The sequence below is a fragment of the Onychostruthus taczanowskii genome, unplaced genomic scaffold (assembly GCF_017590055.1).
Source record: "Onychostruthus taczanowskii isolate IOZ18803 unplaced genomic scaffold, ASM1759005v1 scaffold61, whole genome shotgun sequence".
Lineage (NCBI taxonomy): Eukaryota > Metazoa > Chordata > Aves > Passeriformes > Passeridae > Onychostruthus > Onychostruthus taczanowskii.
The window spans coordinates 3,818,162-3,838,161 of record NW_024503790.1 but is presented as its reverse complement, the minus strand read 5'-3'; the positions used below and the strand labels follow the sequence as shown (position 1 = coordinate 3,838,161).

Genomic DNA, 20,000 nt, shown 5'->3' with positions numbered 1-20,000 from the left:
GGCCCTGCTCCAGGAGAACATGGAAACAGCCTTAAACTTGGGGATGGATCCATCCTGTCCCATTCCAGCTGCAGCTCCATGACTCCTGGCAGCTGTTTGGAACAAACCACGTGTCTGAGCATCTATCTGCCGTGCTGGAACAGGACCTGTGGGCAGCAGTGATTGTTTGTGTGCTCTGAGCATGGTTTGTTCACCCTTGAAGAATCCTCAGGGCAGGTCAGCATTGCACCTCACAGCACGGGGAGGTGACAGAGCAGCCCAGGGAGTGGCACTGAGCTGGACACCAAAATGTGCGCCAATACTAAGGAATGCAAGTGTTATTGTGGGGACTTATTTGGGATATTTATGGTTTCCCTGTCCCTCTCTCAGCCCTGCTGCCAGTTCTGTCACTTCTCCAGAAGCAGTTGGTCAGGTCCTTGCTCTGGCTGAGCTCACACTGTCGCTGTCCCCCTCCCCAGGCTCATCCTGTCTCTCCATGGATCTCCTGAGGGCCCCTGGCCAAGGACAGGGAGGTATTATCCAGCCAGAGATTGAGGACATAAAAATATAGGGTTTAAAATAATTATTTTTTTTCTTTTCATATTTCCTAAATCAGTTTCTCCCCGTTTTCTCTAGCTTGTGTTGTAGAACCTCCCAACTCCTATAATTTAGCACTGATTACAAGTTTCAATTTTTCCCATTAAGATGAAAAAACAGGAAGCCTCACTGAACTTCTGTTAACCTCTACCTTTTGTTGGATTGCACTTGGAACGTGCTGCAGCTCACAGCAGGTGTGGAGGTTCCATTTTGCTGCTTTAGCAGAGAATCTCACCTTTTCAAGGCTGCTTCCTGAGAGGTTTGTGTCCAGGATGCTCTGCTAGCAGAGCACTGCTGGCTTCCTAGTGCTGGGGAAGCTCTGGGAGCTTTGGTGATACATGGAACTGTGGTGGAACACGCTGGGATCCAGGGCAGGTGAGGGTGGCAGGGATGGGAAGTGGCTGTGGTGTGCCCAGTAGCCAGGGCACTGCTCCAGGTGTGGTTTAAACCCAGAGCTTTGTGTAGGATCTATTTATTTAAAGTATTTTTACAGCTGCAACAGCACAGAGGAGAGAAGGAGAAGCCCTGGGGATTTTTGGAGTGGTCAGGTGGGGCTGGGAGCTGAGCAGGGCTGAAGTGTTGGTGCTCTGTGAAGGGCCCTCAGTTTGGCCAGGGCTGGACCTTCCTGCCTGAGCTGCTCAGGGAGGAGGATGTGGGTCTCATGTCTGTGCATTCCCTGCTCCCCACCAGCTCAGAGCTGGTGGTTGTTCCTGGTGTGATCTCTGTGGCTGGTGCAGACAGCTGGGAGCTCTCCGCTGGGATGAGCTGAGGTTCTCCCACGACTTGTGCTGAGGTGCCAGGTCCTGCAGGACACGTTGAGGCACCCATTTCTCCTGCTGGGCTGCTGGCTTCTTCCCTGGGATGTTCCTTTTGGTGCTCAGGCTGCTCTGGGTGCCTTTCCAAGCTGTCCCAGGCCGTGCCTCGCCGGGCGCCGCGGGGACATCGCCGTGCGGGACCCCAAACCCAAAGGGGGCTGCACAAACACCAGCGGGTGTGCTCAGCTGATTCCAGGACAAACACTCTGCTGGGCTCCTGTCCTCCCTCGGACAGCCAGAGGAAGCTTTTGCCCCCTCCCCAATCAGCACTTAGGCCCTCGGTGGCTGCTCTTGGGAGCAGCTCCTCGCTGCCGTGGCGGACGGAGCCTTTTGGAAGCACTTGCACAACGAGGTGAACGTGTTTGGCGCTGAGCATCAAAGCACTGGATGGTGACCCCCCCGTGCCCCCGGCCAGGCCAATCTGCTGAATTCCCACTCGGTTTTTACGTGCTGTACTGTGTGTGTGTGTGTGTGTGGCGGGGGGCGGGGGGCAGCGCTGGGGACCCTGCCCCTTTTTGGGGGGGATCCTGAGCCTTGGGGACGGCACTTGTCCCCAAGGGCAGGAGTGGCATCGCTCGGGTCAGTGCTGGCAACACAAGGGCAAAACCCTCTGCTCCTCGCTGGTGGTCAGTAGTGTTCTCACAAAGCCATGAAACTTCTCCGTAGTGTTGAGTGAAACTGTGACTAAAACGTTCTTGAATGATTCCGAGGTTCTTTTTTTCTCTTTCTTCTGTCGTTAATTCTTATTACCACTTTGGAAGAAGAAATTTAAAAATTAAAAAAAAAAAAAAAAATTAAAAAAAAAAATTTAAAAAAAAAAAAACAAAAAAGAAAAAAAAGGCAGCTTTGATTTTCCAAATGTGCAATTCACATGTGAACAAAGTAATTCTGAAAGTAATTCTCAGTGTATTTTACATTCTCATTGCTCTCTTCAAAGCAAGAGATGTTTTGCCCTGATGTCATTTCCAGCCTGCAGAAGATGTAATTTAAAACATATATATATTGTGCTTGCAAGAATCATAAATCTGTGCATCCTATGTCATTCCTTTTCCCATTGTTACAATACAGATATGATTTAGGTTGGATTTTTTTTTCCTTTAGACCTGTATAGTGTTTTTTTAAATCAATTGTAAATGTCTGGTTTTCATATAATGTTTAAAAAACATTGAGAAAGAGGATGGTGCTTGTTCCATATCATTCTTGATTGTATATTGCTTCTGTTATGTTTATAAGTAAACTGTGCATGACTTGTGTTTAGCAGTCATTATTGTGTCCGTTTGTGAAATTTTTATTAAAAAGAAAAAATTCCGTAGATGCACTTATTGTATATGTGATTAGATTTTGCGTCCGAGGCTCGAAGCCTCGAACTGCCAAGGAAGAAAGAAAAAGTGTTGGCAGTTATTAATTAATATGGAATCGCTTTGTTGGGAGCATAATGAAATAAAAGATATGAAGTGTAGAAAATAATTAAAAAAAAAAGGCAATTTTACAAATTTCATTTTGATGCTTGTGATAAAAGACAAATGTACTTGTGTAGAGAAATTCCTTTAAAATAATGAATAGAAAAAGCTGATTTTGAGGTTAATGCTGTAGAATAGGAATGTATACCAAATGTAATCTTTCCAATGCTACAATGAATTTATACATGAGATTGATATGCAATAAACCTGTGTGCTTTTATAAGCAGTGGTCCCGTGAGCTTCTTTTAATGGAATAACCATGGAGAACATCCCAAATAATGGGACATTCGGTGTGTCACTGTCTGGCTTTGCTGCTCAGTGGTACCTCTGGGGTTTGATGTCGTGTGTGTGTGGTTTGTAATACTCAAAAGAGCTTCAAAAATTAAATTACGGCCACCCCACTTGCTGCTGAGGTCAGAATCATGGAATCACAGAATGGTTATGGTTGGAAAAGCTCTCCAAGACCATCCAGTCCAGCCTGTGCCCAATCCCCACCTTGTCACCCAGAACTGGGCACTGAGTGCCACGTCCAGGCCTTCCTTGGACACCTGCAGGGATGGGGACTCCAAACCCCCCTGGGCAGCCCCTGCCAAGGCCTAAGCACCCTTTACATTAAAAAATTCTTCTTCATATTCAGCCTGAACCTCCCCTGGCACATCTTGAGGCTGTTTCTTGTCCTCCTGTCAGGGAGTTGTGCAGAGCCAGACGCCCCACCCTGAACCTCCTTTTCTCCAAGGTGAGCGTGCCCAATCCCCACCTTGTCACCCAGAACGGGGCACTGAGTGCCATGTCCAGGCCTTCCTTGGACACCTGCAGGGATGGGGACTCCAAACCCCCCTGGGCAGCCCCTGCCAAGGCCTAAGCACCCTTTCCATTAAAAAATTCTTCTTCATATCCAGCCTGAACCTCCCCTGGCACATCTTGAGGCTGTTTCTTGTCCTCCTGTCAGGGAGTTGTGCAGAGCCAGACGCCCCACCCTGAACCTCCTTTTCTCCAAGGTGAGCCCCCCCAGCTCCTTCAGCCTCTCCTCGCAGGATTTCCCCAGCTCTGTGCCCTTCTCTGGAAATGTTTCAGCCCCTCAGCGTGTCTCTTGCTGGGAGGTTCCCAGAACTCGTAAAAGACTCGAGTTCTCCCCAGTGCAAAGCAGGTGCATCACATCCCACTGAAGGGACGGGATGCTTGCACAGGGAGGAGTGAGAGTATTCCAGGGTGGGAGAAAGTGTTGGGATGGGGCATCAATAAACTGATGGAAAATGTCAAGCGTATTTCCTTTCACAACCAGAGCGCAGAGCGAATGAACTGCCCAGTGATAGCGGTCAGATGGTTCAGCTCCAGGGGACCCTGGGAGCAGAAATTACTTGAAAGCCAGGTCTTTGAGCTAAAAACCCCATTACACAACTGATGAATGGCCTCGCTTCAAAAAGTCATTCATGGTGATCAAATGATGGTGTCCCACATTCGGGATAATGGCCCTTCCCCGGAGATCGGGAGGGTTTCAGTCCGAGCTGAACCCTTGAGTAGGAGCCCTCCTCTCGCTGGAGCCTTTCTCCTTATTAGCCCCGGAGGGAAAGCATAAAAAAATCTGTGGGATAAGAAAGCTGTGATAATGGGGCGATTGTCAGGCAGGCATTTCAAAGAATATTGCTGACAAGTGGACTTTGTCATGCACAAAGTGCTTGAGATTCACCACAAACAAGCGAGAAAAAGGCCCCATTTGGGGGATGGGGAGGAGCAGAACAGGGGGGCAAAAGAGAAGGTCAAGGAGAACTCTGTTCCCAGTAAAGACACAGAGCACTGTTGAGCCTTACTGGGCAGCTGTCAGCAGCCTGACCCCTCAGATCCTCTTTCCCAGTAGCGGCAGCGCCCAAAAAGCAGCCGAAGCTGATGTTTTGTGCATCCGGAAGGATCACCCGAGGTTACCTTTGACCACGAAAACCCATCTGAAGAGAACATCAGACACGCCTGTAGTAAGGGACAGTCCCTGGGCTGCTGAAATACAGCATGTGTCGGCCAGAGCCCGAGGACAGCCGGGGCACACTCGTTTGTCACCCGCTAACGTGACAGGAGAACGACACCGAATAATCCCCCCCCTCCTCCAGCGACCTTGCAGAGGCGGCTTTAGGGGATGAGGAATTCCGAGATTCCAGGGGCGCACACACCTGATGAACCCTCATCAAGAAGCAGCAAAACACTGTTTCTAGACTCTCTTAATTAATTTTTCACCCCCGGGAAGCCGGGGCGAGCCCGGGACGGGGCGCGGCAGAGAGCAGAGCGCCGCTCGGAGCCGGGATGTGCGGGACACCGCACACCTCCATCCCGGCACGGTCTCGGGGGCCGGACCGGCACCTCCCCCGGTGCCGCCCCGGTCCCTCCCAGCCCTGCCGGTCCCTCCCATCCGTCCCCGCCGCCGTGCTGGCTCCGAGGGGCGCGGGTAGGTGCGGGCGCGGCGGGGTCGGGGCCGGGGCGCTGCGGAGGGACCGGGGAGCCCGGGGAGGGAGCGGCACCGCCATCGGGACCGCCACCGGGAATCCGGGGCAGCCGTGCGGGTGGCGGCCCCGAGCCAGCGGATACCGAGCGCCTTCCGGGGAGGGGACGGCGGGGAGCGGCTGTGCCGTGCCTCCCGAGGCACAGCCGGGCTCGTCCTCCCCGCTGTCCCCGAGGGTCCCAGCGGTGCCGGCGGGGGGTTGGATCCATGGCGGAGGGGTTTGGGTGCTTCCCAGAGCTGTATCCCGCCGTGTTCCCAGGGCATTTAGAGCCTGCCCCCTGCACCGCAGCCCTGGTACCGAGTTACGGTGCCTGTGCCCGTGTGCCACCGCGGGCAGTGACACGGGCGATCGATGCCCTGAGTGGCCACCGAGCCTCCCTCCACCCCAGCACCGAGAGCTGTGCGTGCTGCGGCCCCCAGCCCCTCTGGGTTCAGGCTTGTTTATTGCCACCAGGGCTTAGGATAAGGTTCGTCCTCAGGCAGGATGGGGTTAAGAGCGGAATGTGGCGCTTTGCTCGTCTCAGGGACACTTGGCAGACCTCAGGACACAGAGCATGGGTCCCGCAGCCGAGGACAGTGGAATGAGCAGCATTTCTGTCAAGCGAGCTGTTGTTGATGGGTCTGTGCTGTCCTCCTGCCAGTCATTCATGCAGGGAAAAGCACGGTCCAGCCTTGGTTTGTTTCCTGGTCTTTGAAAGGGAACAGCTTGGAGATGGCACTGGCACACAATGGCATCTCAGTTGAGGACAACTAAACCATACTTTCTCCCGAAGTTATGTAATAGGCAGAGGGCATAAAACACTCTGTCTGTTCTGTAGGGGCAGAGTTCTGTAGGTGCGTGGTTCTGTGCGTGGCACAGAAGGGGATGAGTGACCTTAACCCCACCTGGGAAGCCCCAGGGAGTGGGGCAGCTGTTTCTGTGGGCAGCGTGAAGTGGTTTGGGGCAGGTACGAGCTTGGAGGAGCACAGGGTTCACGGCCGGGAATTCCACAGCCTGGGGGAGGTGGCATTCAGGAGGGTGCAGACCGACTGTGGTGGCTGGCAGCACCCCAAAGGGGAAAGAGGGGACATGGAGGTGTGGCAGCAGCGGGGCTCAGGGAGGCTCCAGGCCTGCCTGGCTCAGGTCTGGGCCTGCCTGCTGCCTGAGGCACGGCCTGGCTGCTCCGGGCCTGGTGCTCCCGGGTCTCACTGCTCTGGGCCTGGCTGCTCCAGGGTCTGGCTACTCCAGCCCTGGCTGCTCCCGGGTCTCATGCTCCGTGGCCTGGCTGCTCCAGGGTCTGGCTACTCCCAGGTCTGGCTGCTCCTGGCCTGGCTGCTCCAGGGTCTGGCTACTCCAGCCATGGCTGCTCCAAGGTCTCGCTGCTCTGGGGCTTGGGTGGTCCCATGGCCTGGCTGCTCCGGGGCCTGGCTGCTGCGGGGTCTGGTTGCTCTGAGGCTTGGCTGCTCCCATGGCCTGGCTGCTCCCATGGCCTGGCTGCTCCTGGTTGCTGACGACGTCTTAGAGCCCCCGGCCCAGCCCTGGCACACAGGTGACCCCACAAGGAGCGGGATGGTGACAGCATCCCCAGTGTGTCCATACAGGCCTGGTCTGAGGAGCACCCTGGGAAGGTGGAGGCCATGTTCTGAGCTGTCCCAAGGTTCCCATGGCTCAGCATAAATTCCTGCTGCCTTACTGGGAGGTGTTCAGCCACCTGTCTGTCTGTCTGTCCTTCTCAGCTTGCTGCTCCCCCAGGCCACCACCATGTCTCGGGGCTCCTCAGCTACCTCTGTGGATGACAAGACCTTGCTCCTGGAGTACCGATGCCACCCAGTGCGGCCAGAGCCCCCCAGCCCGACGTGTGCCCCTGGGAAGCGCAGCCCCACCACGGCTCCCAGTGCCACCCCGCTGTCACCACTCGGCTCTCCCACCTCGGCCGAGCCCCGTCGCATCATCCTCAGCACGGACAGCCCTGCTGCGCTGAAGGTGGGAACGCAGCAGCTCATCCCCAAAAGCTTGGCCGTCTCCTCCAAGCCTAAGAACAGCCCCTCTCGGCACCAGAGCTTCTGGGCGAGCCGGGAACCCCTGAGCCCCGACCCGAAGCGGGTGGTTGTCCCCATCCTGGCCCTGGAGGCGGAGGATGAGGATGATGGCGGAGGGGCCCTCAAGCGCAACCTGAGGAACATGTCCTACCGTGCGGCCATGAAGGGGCTGGGGGCTGAGCTGGAGCCAGCCAAGGCCTCTCCTTCACTGAAACCCGTGTCTGAGGATGGCAGCGCCCTGCCCGACCGCAGCCCTGGCAGGAGCAAGGTGGGTTTAGCCTCCGCTGTCACCCCTGTCAGGCAGGGATGAGGTCCTGCATTCCTGGTGGTGACAGAGGAGCTGCAGGGCCCACAGCTGCAGTCGGTTCTGAAGCTGGTTTGCTGAGCCTCATGTCGTGACTGGTGCCTTGGGAAGCTCCGTGTCACCAGCAGATGCTGCAGGTGCCTGGAGAGGCCGGGAATAGCTGACATGGTTTTTGTGGGGAGTGGAGCTGGACGCTTGGCAGGCGGCTGCGGGATGTTTGCAGGGTGGGGCTGGCCGGGAGAGCGGCTCCAGTCGTACACAAACATGGGTGAAGCACGTCTGGGGAAAGGGAGACTCCAGAGCAGGCAAAGTCCAGGTGTGAGAGAGATTTGACAGCAGCAGTGCAAGTACAGAATGGTTCTGAGCATGACCCTGGTTATATGGGAGGTGAAAGCTGAGTCACCTGGGTAAGGCAAACAGCCCACACAAAAGCCAGGCTGAAAGAACAGGGTGGTGTGGGCCAACTGGCACAGGTAACTCCCCCTTTTCCTGAAGGAGTTTTCCCAGGGCCTCAGAAGTGGTAACCACAGCAGACTCCTCTTGCCCTTGCAGAAAACCCTCGGGCGGAAGCGGGTGCAGAAGCGTGGTGGCTCGTTCAAGGACCGTGAGTGCTCCCCTGTCCCCTGTCCGCTGTGCCTCAGCCAAGCAAATCCCTGCAAGGCCCTTCCCCACTGTGCTGCTCCCTGCCCATGGCCTGGAGCCATGGCTTTTGTCTCTGTTTCCCCGAAGCAACAGGAGCATTGCTGCCCTGCTTTCCCACTCCTGGGGCTGATAATGCTACTGTGCTCACAGATGGATGGCTCCCAGGGAAAATGAGAGAGCTGTGGGAGGCTGTTGGGAGCAGGAGCCGCTGGGTAATCAGTGCAGTGCAAAGTCCAACCTCATCAGGGAGTTTCTGGCCCGGAACTTGTGGCTCGTGGCCAACAGGACAAGGCAGCCGTGCTGGGAAGGGAAGCCATGAGCTGGGAGAGGCTGCTGTGCTGACCTCGTGTCTTGTCCTCTGCAGAGCCCCGGCTCTATCAGGAGATCCGTGAGAGAGGCCTGAACTCTGTCAGCCATGAGTCAGACGAGGACTTGCTGGAGGAGGCCCTGCCAGAGGAGCCATCCCCTCTGGGTGCTGCTATCGTGGTGCAGAGCTACCGCCCGGCCCAGGTGACCTGGAGCCAGCTCCCAGAGGTAGGAGCAGCAGCCTGGGGGGGTCTGAGAGCTGTGAGGGGATAATTCCATGTCATTAGTGTTTGCACTGGGCTGGCTGGGACACACAGGGTCTGCCCAGGGCTGTTGGTGCTGCTGTAGCTGGGCTTCACCCACAGCTGAGGGTTTGGTGCTCCTTGCTGGGCTTTCCCTGTGGACTGTGGGGAGAGTAATCTTCATCCAGGGAGTGGCAGCAGCTGCTGGGGGCTGGGGGGCAGGGGGATGCTGCAGGGGGTGATGCAGGAGTGAGTGGTGGTGGGCAGTGGTGGTGGTGTGTGATGTTTTCTGATGGTTTCTGATGGATTCCTTTGGTGTGTGGTGGTGTGTTGTAGTGTGTGATGGTTTCTGATGGTTTGTGATGCATTGTGCTTGTGTGTGATAGTGTGTAATGGTTTGTGATGGGTTGTGATGGTTTCTAGTGGTTTGTGATGGGTTCATTTGGAATGTGCTGGTGTGCTACAGTGTGTGATGGGTTGTGGTGGTGTGTTACAGTGTGTAATGGTTTGTGATGGGTTCTGATAGTTTGTAATGGTTTGTGATGGGGTGTGCTGGTGTGTGATAGTGTGTAATGGTTTGTGGTGGATTGTGATGGGTTGTGATGGTTTGTGGTGGTGTGTCTCAGTGTGTAATGGTTTCTGATGGGTTCCTTTGGTGTGTGCTGGTGTGTCACAGTGTGTGATGGTTTGGGATGGGTTCCTTTGGTGTGTGCTGGTGGGATGGGCCGTGGGGTGGCTGACACAGCCCCAGACCGCACTAGAGGGCGTGCAAGGACCATGGCTCCTGCTCATCCACAGGTTCTGGAGTCGGGCATCCTGCAGAGAATCTCCCCCGAGGAGCGCAAGAGGCAGGAGGTGAGAGAGCCCTGGGAGTGCCCAGGAGCACAGTGGGACACCAAAGGCTGTGGGACACACATGGCTCTGTCAGGGACAGCTCCAGGTGGAGCTCAGCTCAGCCCATGGTGCTGCTGCTTCCAGGACTGGGCAGTGCTGGAAGGGCTCACCTGTACTAATTGGTGGGGAAACAGGCAGCTCCACTGGGTGCTGATGGGAAGGGAAAACATCTTCATGCTATGGCTTTTTAACGACTGAGTGTCCTAAAACACACTGGGATTATTGGTATTGGTCAGGACATGCATGAGGTGACACAGAGAACCAACATGGAGCCAAGTCATTTCCAGTGGCTTTGTGCCAGAGTATAAACAAGATTTAACAATTAATTCCCAGCTCTGTCCAGTCAGTTTACGCTGTTGCATCTTCCCTGTTTTCTCCAGGCAATGTTTGAGATCATCACTTCTGAGTACTCCTACATGCACAGCCTGAACATCCTGGTGAGCCACTTCATGAGGTCAGAGGAGCTGAAGGAGACCATGACTCAGACAGAGCACCACCACCTCTTCTCCAACATTGGGGACATCCTGACAGTCAGCAAGAGGCAAGTGGGGCCTGGGAGGGGACCCTGAGCTTTTTATTTGTAGTGCTAAAACAACCATCCCTTGGATTGTTGAAGGGACTCACTGGGAGATGGGGAGGAAATGCCTTGGGAGCTGTATTCATGTGGGAAGGCAGCAGGAGGAGGATGCAGCAGCTCTGGGAATGGCTGTGGGGGTGTTGAGGGCTTGTGGCTTCCTGTTGGGGCAGAAAGTAAACCTCATGGAGGGCTGAGGTGGAAGAGGGATCCCGTGCAGGAATGGAGGAAGCGTGTGCCTCTGGGGAAGGCGTGGGTGTTTCAGCTGCTGGAGCTGCCCTGCCAGAAGGGATCCAGGCCCTATCTCCTCTGGGAAAACTGGAGAAAAGCAACAGTGGGAACATTCAGTTTGTCCAGCCCTAGTGAGTCATGTGGTGAGGTTGTTTAAATTCTCTCCTCAGTTTCTTTGAGGACTTGGAAAAGCGACACCAGGAGCACCTCCTGATCCCTGACATCAGTGACATCGTGGAGGAACACGCCTCGAAACACTTCAACCCCTACATCAGCTACTGCTCCAATGAAGTCTATCAGCAGAGGACACTGGATAAGCTGCTGTGAGTACAGGCTGGCCAAGGAGCTGCCTCTGAGGAGCTCTGGGCTCCAGGGACTGCAGAGCTCCATAGCTTGTAGGGACATGGATGGGCCTTGTTCATCTGCAGGCTAAGTCTGAATCTGTTGTTGGTACATCTGTGGCTTTACCCACCTTTTGGTGGGCTCACCATCTCTCTCTGGGCGCTTTTCCACCACCTGCTGTGGGATCAGTCCCATTTCTGCCCACCTGGGCACTCCAAGCCTGGCAGAGCACCCCAGGCAGTGCCATCACTGCTCTGCATTTCCAGTGTGTGGAGAGCTGCTGGAACATCCTGCCAATTGAAGAACAGAGTTAATGGAGCTTTCTTGTCCTGTTCCAGAACCACAAACCCCTTATTTAAAGAGACCCTGAAACAGATTGAAAGGAAACCAGAGTGTGGAGGCCTGCCAATGATCTCATTTCTCATTCTGCCCATGCAGAGGGTAACACGGCTTCCTCTGCTCTTAGATGTAAGTAGTCACACAGTGGCACTGCTTGGCACTTCTGAAGAGGTGACTCTGCTATTCCCTTTGTTTGCTGAGCCTGGGCCAGCCTCTGCTTGGAGTTCTAGCCCTCTGGGGCTGGGCCCTGTGTGCTGAGCCTGGATGCTCCTGTATTCAGGAGAAGCATTTGGATAACTCTCAGGCACATAGTGGGATTCTTGGGGTGTCCTGTGCAGGGCCAGGAATTGATCTTAATGGATCCCTCCCAACTCAGCATATTCTGTGATTTATATCCAGAGCAATCTGCTTCTCTAGAGGGTGTCAGGTGTGCAGCTTAAAGCTCTGTGAATAACACTTCATGTCTTGGTGCCACCCATCTGAGCGGCCTGAGCTTCTTCTGTGCCGTGTCTGAGTCCCAGGGTGGGGTAGCACAAGTGTCCTGGTCAGGCAGGCCAGGAATGGAAAGCAGGTCTTGCATTCTTCATGGAAATCTGCTCTAAATGGCCAAGCTGCTGGATGTGGGATTTCCAGTGACTGTTCCCAGTCTGTGCGGGTTGCAGGGGTGAGGGCCTTGGGTGGCCAGGCTGTGTCAGACATGAAACCCCCAGATTCACAGCTCCCAGCACTGTTAGAACTTCCTTTGACCATTTGGAACAGCTCAATCAATCTGTGGCAACCTGAAATCTCAGGAGAGTGGCTGATGCTCTCTCCTCTGAGGTGCAATGTCACTAAAGCTTCTTATCTTGGAATTCCAGACCGTCCAGCAAAAAACAAACGCGCGCACTGCAGCGTACGGAGCTGCCACCCGCGCTGTGAAGGCCATCAGCAAGGTGAGGCCCAGCTGCCAGCCCTCCACCTCTCCTCCTGCCAGCTCAGCCCTCTGGAGCACTGATCCAAAGCTGCCATTCTGGCTTCTCATTTCCCTCCCAGCATCAGTTCACTTGAGGCTCCTCTGCTCCAAACAGCTGCTGGATGAACACACCTTTTCCCTTCTTGCCTTTGTCACCTGATCTTGGTTTGTTCCTTTTTCTTGTCCTCTTTTCTTCTTTCCTCTTTGGCTCATTTTGTCCTTCCTGAGACAACTCTCACCATGGTTTTTGGGGATTTGGGCAAAGGGCAGTGAATGAAGCAGAGAGGGAAGTGTGGAGTGCAGTGGTCACGAGCTGTGCCCTGTCCATGCTCCTGGATCTCATCTCCCTGTGTTTTCCCATCCACTGCTCAGTCACACAGGCCAAAGGGCCACAGAGACTGCACCACCACTGTGCCAGTGGTGCCTCTTCCTTTCACCCCCCTGAGGAGCAGCTCTTGGCAGCACATTCCTGCTGCTCCCAGTCTGTCCTGCTCTCACATCCGAGCAGAGTCCTCCCCTCTGTGTGACTGTCCATCCTCCTGCCTTGAGCTCTTCTCAGATGATTAATTCTTCCTCCTCCTGTTGCTCCTCAGTTCTGGTGCAGGTTCACTTGAGTCCTTCTCCAGGCAGAGCCCATGTGCCATCTCTCTCCAGCAGAGCATCCCACTGCCTTTTCCCAACCTGGCATGAAGCCTGTGCCGGGAATTGTCTGTCTCTCCTGCTCAGGGCAGCAGGACAGTCCCTAATACTGGGGTGGTGTGGGAGGTGGATGGGCTCAGCTTCTGACCCTTCTCCATTTCCCTTGGGATGTTTTTCTCTTCCCAGCTGGTCAAGAGCTGCAATGAGGGAGCTCGGGCTATGGAGAGGACAGAGCAGATGTACACCTTGCAGAAACAGCTGGAATTCGGGAAGAAGAAGGTGAGGTCTTGTGGAAGTGGTGGTGGGAGTTCTTCTGGGGCCTGTTTAGGCAGGTCAGACCTGTGCTGGGAATCCTTCTGGGAAGCTTGGACTGGACTGTTGGATGCAGGCAGTTTCTAAAGGGTGTAGTAAAGCCACTGTTGGGGTGCAGGGACTGCATCTGTGGTGTGCTGGAGTGGGGTGCACAGCTGCCCTGCCTTCTGCCTGCCCCCTGGAAAATCCTTTTTAAAAAAGACTTAAACACATGTGGCGTGTCCATCCCAACTGACCCCAGGACCACTGCAGGTTCACTTCCTGCCTTGATTTTGCCTGCTGCTGGTGAGGAGGGCAGTGCCTGAGCCTTTTGCTGGCTCTGTTGCAGCCTTTCCCCCTGATCTCGGTGTCCCGGTGGCTGCTGAAGCGGGGGGAGCTGCACCTGCTGCTCTCGGAGGAGGCCGGCATCTTCCGCCGCGGCGCCGGCCGCCTCTGCCACCTCTTCCTCTTCAACGACGTCCTCATCATCACCAAGAAGAAGAGGTGAGGGCCCTGCATTTCCCTGAAGAACAGCTAGGGGGATTAAACTCCAATTTCCCCAGCAGCGCACACCAAAGAAATCAGTGAGATTTCCATCTTTGCGAGCTGTCCCTTGTCAGCCAGAAGAGTCCCACCGGTGGCTTTGCCTCGGTGGGTGGGTGGCCAGCAAGTCCCCAGAGCCATGTCCCACTCTGAGCATCAGCTCCAGGCTGCTCTGGCAATGCCTGCTGAGCCTCCTGTGCCGGGCTGGGAGCTGGGAAGTGGCCCAGATCCCACAGCTGAGGCGCTGATCCCATCTGTGCTGCAGCGAGGAGAGTTACACGGTCATGAACTACGCCACGCTGGACCAGGTCACCGTGGAGAAGGTGGAGAGCTCAGACCCACCCTCCCCTCCTCCTGGCAAGGCTGGTGGGCACCTGCTCCGAGTGGTGCTGGAGAAGGACAGCGAGGGCCGGCGGGAGGAGGTGGTGCTGTCAGCAGAGACACTGTGAGTGCCACACTGGGATTTTGCTCTGGCCCTTGGGATGAACTGGTGCTCTGGGAATTCTCTGAGGCTTCTGCAGATCTCTCTTTACCCCCACACTCCTCCTCCTAGAAATGGGAATGTGCACAGCCTTCTCCCAGGCTCTGTTCCTTCCTCTCTCTTATATTTCCCATATAATTCCCATATCAACTTCCTCTGTCCAAGTGAAGCAAAGCAGCTGGGCCATGTGTGCCACTTGGGAAGTGTCCTTACACTGAATAGTCTGATCAATGTGACTCCCCTGGAAAGCATTCATCCTGCTGGGAATGTCCCAGCTGCTGCTGGCCACAGGGATGCTGTCCTGAGGCTCTCTTTGTGTTTCCCTCTGGCAGGAGTGACCGGGCCCGGTGGATTGCAGCACTGATGCACAGGGAGAAGGAAAAGCCTGACACCACTCCCAAAGGAGGTACCATGTGCCAGAGGGCAGCCTGGCTCTGCTGGGATTCTCTGTCACACCAGAGCATTTGCAGGGCCAGGTTTCTACCTGGTTCTCCTCCACTCCTGCCAATGGAGAGGAAGCCCCCATGCCTTGCTCCTTAGGAGTTGCCTCCCATGAAGTTATCAGTCACAATTGACCTTAAATACATTTCCTGGGAGGCACAGTGGAATTCCAGAAATGCCTTCAGCTGTTGTTAAAGGAGGTTTGACGAGCTTGGAGGGATTAGGGGCGGGGACAGGAGAGGATGGAGCATGCTGTGCTGTGGAGCACTGGGTGGGCAGCTGGGGGGTCACAGCTGAGCAGGAGGCTGTGTCTGCTCACTGTCCCTGCTGTCCCCTGTCCTGCAGACCTGAGCCAGGTGGAGATCACCCGTGCCTACCTGGCCAAGGAGGCGGATGAGCTGTCCCTGCAGCAGGCAGATGTTGTCCTGGTGCTGGGGGGAGAGGATGGTGAGTGCCAGGGAGCATGGGGCTGGGTGTGGGGCAGGCTCTGACCTCAGCAGAGCCAGGGCAGGGGGAGCCTTCAGTGATTGCCAGGGAGTGGGTTTTAGCAATTGCAGAAGCTTTCAGGAAGCCCTGGCTGCTGGTGGGACCCGTGGCACTGGCTGGTGCTGTGTCCCAGCAGGTGACAGTGGCTCCTGGGGGGCTGAGGGAGGTGGCACTGCCATGGGCAGCTGTTGTGTTCCTTAGGTGTGACTCCTGTATGCAGACTAGCCCCAGCAATAGAGGTCTCAAAAATGAGAGAAAACACCCCCCAGACCAGGCAGTAAACCAGAAACCTCCTCCCCTGCCATCCCTGTGGTGCCTTGTGAAGGCTGCCCTAGAACAGAGACTAGATGGAGCTAAAGAGTAAAGTAGGGATTTATTAGGAGGCTTCAATGGATCCACCTTGGGCAGCACAAGAGCCCAGCCAGGGCTACACCCCAGGTGAACTCAAAATGGTCACAAAAATGCATGACTGGTCACAGGGTCTCTCAGTTTTGTAAGTTTTGGTCCATTTGCGTATTGGAGTTAATTGTCCAATTCCAGCTTTAGCCCATGAGGTCCCATCCTTCTTGTTTTTCTCTCTTCAGCCCACGTTGTTTGTGCTCCTGGGCCTGAGATTTGGATCATTTGTCCTTGGTCCCCAGCTGGAGCAGGAATTGTTTTGTACTCCTGCTCTGTGCAGAGAGCTCACCAACCCCTAACATGAAGCCCAGACCCACACACTAAAGCGGCACAGAATCTGAAAAATAGAAAAGCCAAAATCTGAGGCATCACCTGGATAGCTCTAGCCAGAACCTCCAAGGGAGCAGAGCTGATTCCCCCAGGATTCACAGCCCTTCCTGGCTCTGTCACCCACTCTGTTCTCTCCTAGGCTGGTGCTGGGGGGATCAGCTGCAGGATGGGGAGCAGAGCTGATTCCCCCAGGATCTGCAGCCCTTCCTGGCTCTGTCACCCACTCTGTTCTCTCCTAGGCTGGTGCTGGGGGGAGCGTTTGCGGGACGGGGAGCGGGGCTGATTCCCCAAGGTTCCCTGGCCTTTCCTGGCCCTGTCACCCACTCTGTTCTCTCCTAGGCTGGTGCTGGGGGGAGCGTTTGCGGGACGGGGAGCGGGGCTGGTTCCCCCAGGCCTGTGCCCGGCCCATCACGAGCCGCGTGGCCGCCGAGGGCAACGTGCGGCGCATGGAGCGGCTGCGCATCGAGACCGACGTGTAGGGACAGCCCGGAGGGACTCCTCTGCCTCAGGGACCCCAGACCTCTGCAGACTGAGCCCACGGAGAGGAGGCAACAGCAGAGCCTTTCTTCTTGAACTGTGTTTGTCTCAGGTGGCAGATCTCATCAGGCAGGACGGGTCTGTGTGGCAGCTGTGACACAGTGGCTCTTCTGTGAGAGCTGGCACCGGGCACTCCTGGCAGTGCTGGCACTGGTGACCCAGAACAGGCTCTGGGAGCAGCCAAGGGCTTGGCTCAGGTTGGAAAGCTGGAGCTGTTCTGGGTTCTGAGGTGCCCATGTCACCATCTCCGTCCCTGCTGGCAGCTGGGCCAGCACCTGCTGCACACCTGGTGTGGGGAGAGCACACCCCAGTCAGGCTGTTTGGAGCTTAAATCCATGAGTTTGGTTTGTTCCTCAACCCAGTTTCTGCTCATTTTTCTTTTTTCTCCCCCACAATAATTCTTGGGCCCTTTGGGCAGAGCTGTGCCCTGCACTGGTGAGGTGATGCCAGACACATTTTGGTCACTTGATAAAATACTTGATGCCAGAGTTGTTCCCATGGAGTCAGCTCTGAGGCCAGGAATGGGATCTGCTCCAAGCAGAGGGGGAAGCAGAGGCAGGATGAGGAGCAGTGCTGCAGCTCCCACCTGCCTTTCCCTCCTCCCAGCTGGGGAGGGGGCTCTGCTGGGGAGCTCAGCTCCTCACACCCCATGCAGGGGACATGGCAGCTACAAATGAGGAGCAGTGCTGCAGCTCCCACCTGCCTTTCCCTCCTCCCAGCTGGGGAGGGGCCTCTGCTCGGAGCTCAGCTCCTCACACCCATGCAGGGGACATGGCAGCTACAGTTTTGGGGTGAGCCAGCCCCTACACTGCCAACTTCACATTCACAGGGGCACTGTTGATGTAAGGTCTGTTCTGATCAAACTGTAAATTAAGGTAACAATAAATCCTTGGATACCCATGAACCACGTGTTCTCTGTTAGTGGTGAGTGTCCCTGAGCATGCCAGCTCCAAGGAGCCAGGTTGTGCCAACCATGAGCCCTAAAATGAAGCTTCATTCTGCTGGTGGCATTGCATGTTCTGACACAATATCTTGAAACACCCTCCAGAGCTCCTGCCAGCCTGCTGTCACCTGGAGCAGCTGTCAGGTGCATTTGAGTGAGACACACAAGGTAAGTAGAAACTCAGCCAGGCTTTCTGTTTATTTCTTTTAACTGTGGAGAAAGTAACATTTTTCATCAGTGCTAAATTAAAGAAGGTCTAAAAAGGGACACAGTACAAGAAAAGAGGAAGCAAACAAACCATATTAAGAAATATGAACAGGAAAAGAACATTATATAAAAATACAGGTACAGGGCTTGCTCTGAGCAATGGGATGGGATGGGATGGGATGGGAGGGGATGGGAGGGGACGGGAGGGGACGGGATGGGGCTGTCCTCTTCTCTGCAGAGCTGGGGTTCCTCTGGCAGTGGCTTCACCTGCCCAGGAGCTTTGTGCAAACAGACAAAGGGAGCCCTGGGCCCTGACCAGGGTGATGTGGTGACACTGGAGTGGTGACATTCCCCGCTGCTGCAGGTGGCCAACTCCTGGCAATGACTGGCATGGCACAATAACTCAGGATTCAGGGCTGGGAGAGCCCATTCCAATGGGGATTTGCATTGACCAGATGAGCCAGCTCTTTGTCTCCATCCATGCAGAATCTCTGACTTCCACACTCGATTTTGGCTTCCTTCTGCTTGGAGTAAGTGACATGGGCAGCACCACAGACTGACAAACTCCTGGGCCATGGACTCACAAACTCCTGGCATGAAGAACAGGCTCCAGGCCCCTGACAAGCTTGTCTAGCACAGCCTGTTCTGTCAGGAGGTACCAGCTCTGCAGGTGAGTGCTGGAGCCATGCATGTTTTCCCCTGGCAAATGGTCACTTACAGTAAACCACCATGGAAAACTCAAATTAAAAAAAAATAATTCAAGTGAGGTGGTGCATCCACAGGAGGCCCAGTCTCAGGAGAAACAGACATCAGTCCTGAGAACACTGTGGTGCAGCTTCCCATAAATATTGATGCATAAATACCTGATTTGGACCATGATTTCAGCCCCCTCCCCAAGCCCAGCACCCAAAAGTTGAAGGCCAGCAATGTGTCACAAGCTGTCAAAGTCCACTGTCCCCTGACCAGAACTGATCCCTCCTGAAGTGCTCATCTGGTCTCTGGCCAAAGGCACGCAGGTCTCTGGAGTGGGCACACGTGTCCCCACGGCCAGCCCGCGCTGGCACAGTGAACTGGTTAAACTGGGAGCTTCAGCCTCACTCACACACCCCAAAAGCAGCAGCTGGGGCTGTCAGGAGATGAGAGCTGCTCATGTGGCTCAAAAATGAGTTCGTTACAGGTCATTGGCTTCTTCAGGTGGCTGCTTGGTGAAACCAAGGGAGCGCTCCCACAGCAGGATCTACTTCTCCTCTGGCTGGAGCCCCTCCGGGGGTGGTGGTGGCCTGGTGGGTGGCAGGGACTGCGTGGCTGGAAGAGAAGACAGGACAGGTCCAGGACAGGTCAGTCCTTGCTGTGGGCAGCCCTGCTGCAGGGCTGACCCTCCACACCACTGCCCTGCCTTGGGTAACATTCCCTCCCCATTCCTCCTCTGTGGCAGTCATATTTTCTGGAAAAATCCCTTCACCAGGATTCTTCTCCTGGGAAGCTGAGAAGCCTCAGAGAAAAAGGAAAACAATATTATCTCATTTGCTTCTCCTGTGTTTTGCTGCTTTGGAATGTGGTTGGAGATTGTTTATCCAACAAGTGGGTTTTTTAATTGGTTTCATGTGAATTGTTTTTACTTATTGGCCAATCAGGGTCAAGCTGTGTCAAGGCTCTGGAAAGAGTCACGAGTCTTTTATTAGTATCTTTTAGCCTTCTGTCTGTATCCTTTCTGTATCCTTTAGTATAGTATAGTTTAGTATTCTTTAATATAATGTAGATAATAAAATAATAAATTATCCTTCTAAGAACATGGAGTCAGATCTCTCATTCCTTCCTTTGTCTGGGAACCCTGCAAATACAAGACTCCTCCCCATTCCCCTCCCCACTGGGAGCTGGGAGCACTGTTCCCAGTCTCTGGGTTTGGGTCAGACCCTCCTGTCCCCCACCCAGCACCCACGGGGGTCACTCTGAGCCCACAGGTTTGGGCAGAGATGAGGTGTGTGGGGGTTTCACTGTGGTTGGTGCATGGGATCAACATTCCAGCTTGTGCTCAGAGTGGGATTTGTGCCCTGTCTGTTCCAGGGGCACATTTGTGTCCAGGCTGTTAAACAGCCTCAATTCTGAGACTTCACAAACCTCCCTGGTGGCTGCAGTGACAGCAAACAGGTGAGACCAACTGAGGGACTTGGGAAGAGGCAGGTGCTCCCCTAAGTGACTGGACTGAGCTGATTTACCCTTCCCAAACCCACGCCCTGGCACAGGACCCACACCCTGAGCACAGGCACAGCCTCCCCTCGCGTTCTGCCCCGTTGTCCCCTCCGTGGCCTCACCTTCCCGGCAGGTGGGTCCCGTGTGGCCGTTCAGGCACAGGCACTGCCCGTTCCGGGCGTTGCAGTAGGAGCTGCTGGGGGCACACTGGCATGCCAGGCGGCACTCAGGGCCGAACTGCGTGGGCCGGCAGTCTGCAGAGAGCACACAGCTGCTCAGGATGCTGCCCGTGGCAGCAGCGAGCAGGAAGGCTCCGAGCTCTCCCAGGATGC

General features: G+C 55.1%; 2 protein-coding genes across 2 annotated transcripts in view; one reads left to right on the top strand and one right to left on the bottom strand.

Moving 5' to 3' along the window:
- Positions 1-5,222: 5,222 nt before the first annotated feature.
- ARHGEF16 (Rho guanine nucleotide exchange factor 16) lies at positions 5,223-16,795 on the top strand. The gene is made up of 15 exons (XM_041419666.1): positions 5,223-5,282; positions 7,053-7,623; positions 8,212-8,263; positions 8,666-8,835; positions 9,648-9,704; positions 10,124-10,284; positions 10,719-10,871; positions 11,229-11,358; positions 12,087-12,161; positions 13,007-13,099; positions 13,461-13,615; positions 13,920-14,099; positions 14,468-14,541; positions 14,922-15,023; positions 16,131-16,795. The coding sequence occupies exons 2-15, from the start codon at positions 7,078-7,080 to the stop codon at positions 16,268-16,270; spliced, it is 2,088 nt and encodes a 695-aa protein (XP_041275600.1). The 5' UTR covers positions 5,223-5,282; positions 7,053-7,077; the 3' UTR covers positions 16,271-16,795.
- An 880-nt stretch (positions 16,796-17,675) lies between these two features.
- The window catches only part of MEGF6 (multiple EGF like domains 6), a 94,921-nt gene continuing 92,596 nt past the window's right edge, over positions 17,676-20,000 (bottom strand). Inside the window, exons 34-35 of the mRNA XM_041419841.1 lie at positions 19,791-19,922; positions 17,676-18,783 (exon numbers count right to left, since the gene is read on the bottom strand). Coding sequence (XP_041275775.1) covers positions 18,716-18,783; positions 19,791-19,922 — 200 coding nt within the window. The 3' untranslated portion in view covers positions 17,676-18,715. The remainder of the gene's footprint in view (positions 18,784-19,790; positions 19,923-20,000) is intronic.

What these genes read in the sequence shown, in the direction of transcription:
- ARHGEF16 (XM_041419666.1), top strand. Translation starts at nt 7,078, where the DNA reads ATGTCTCGGGGCTCCTCAGCTACCTCTGTGGATGACAAGACCTTGCTC. An exon ending in CTGTGAAGGCCATCAGCAAG is followed by an intron (nt 12,162 to 13,006) that starts GTGAGGCCCAGC and finishes TTCTCTTCCCAG; the next exon opens with CTGGTCAAGAGCTGCAATGA. An exon ending in TGACACCACTCCCAAAGGAG is followed by an intron (nt 14,542 to 14,921) that starts GTACCATGTGCC and finishes CCTGTCCTGCAG; the next exon opens with ACCTGAGCCAGGTGGAGATC.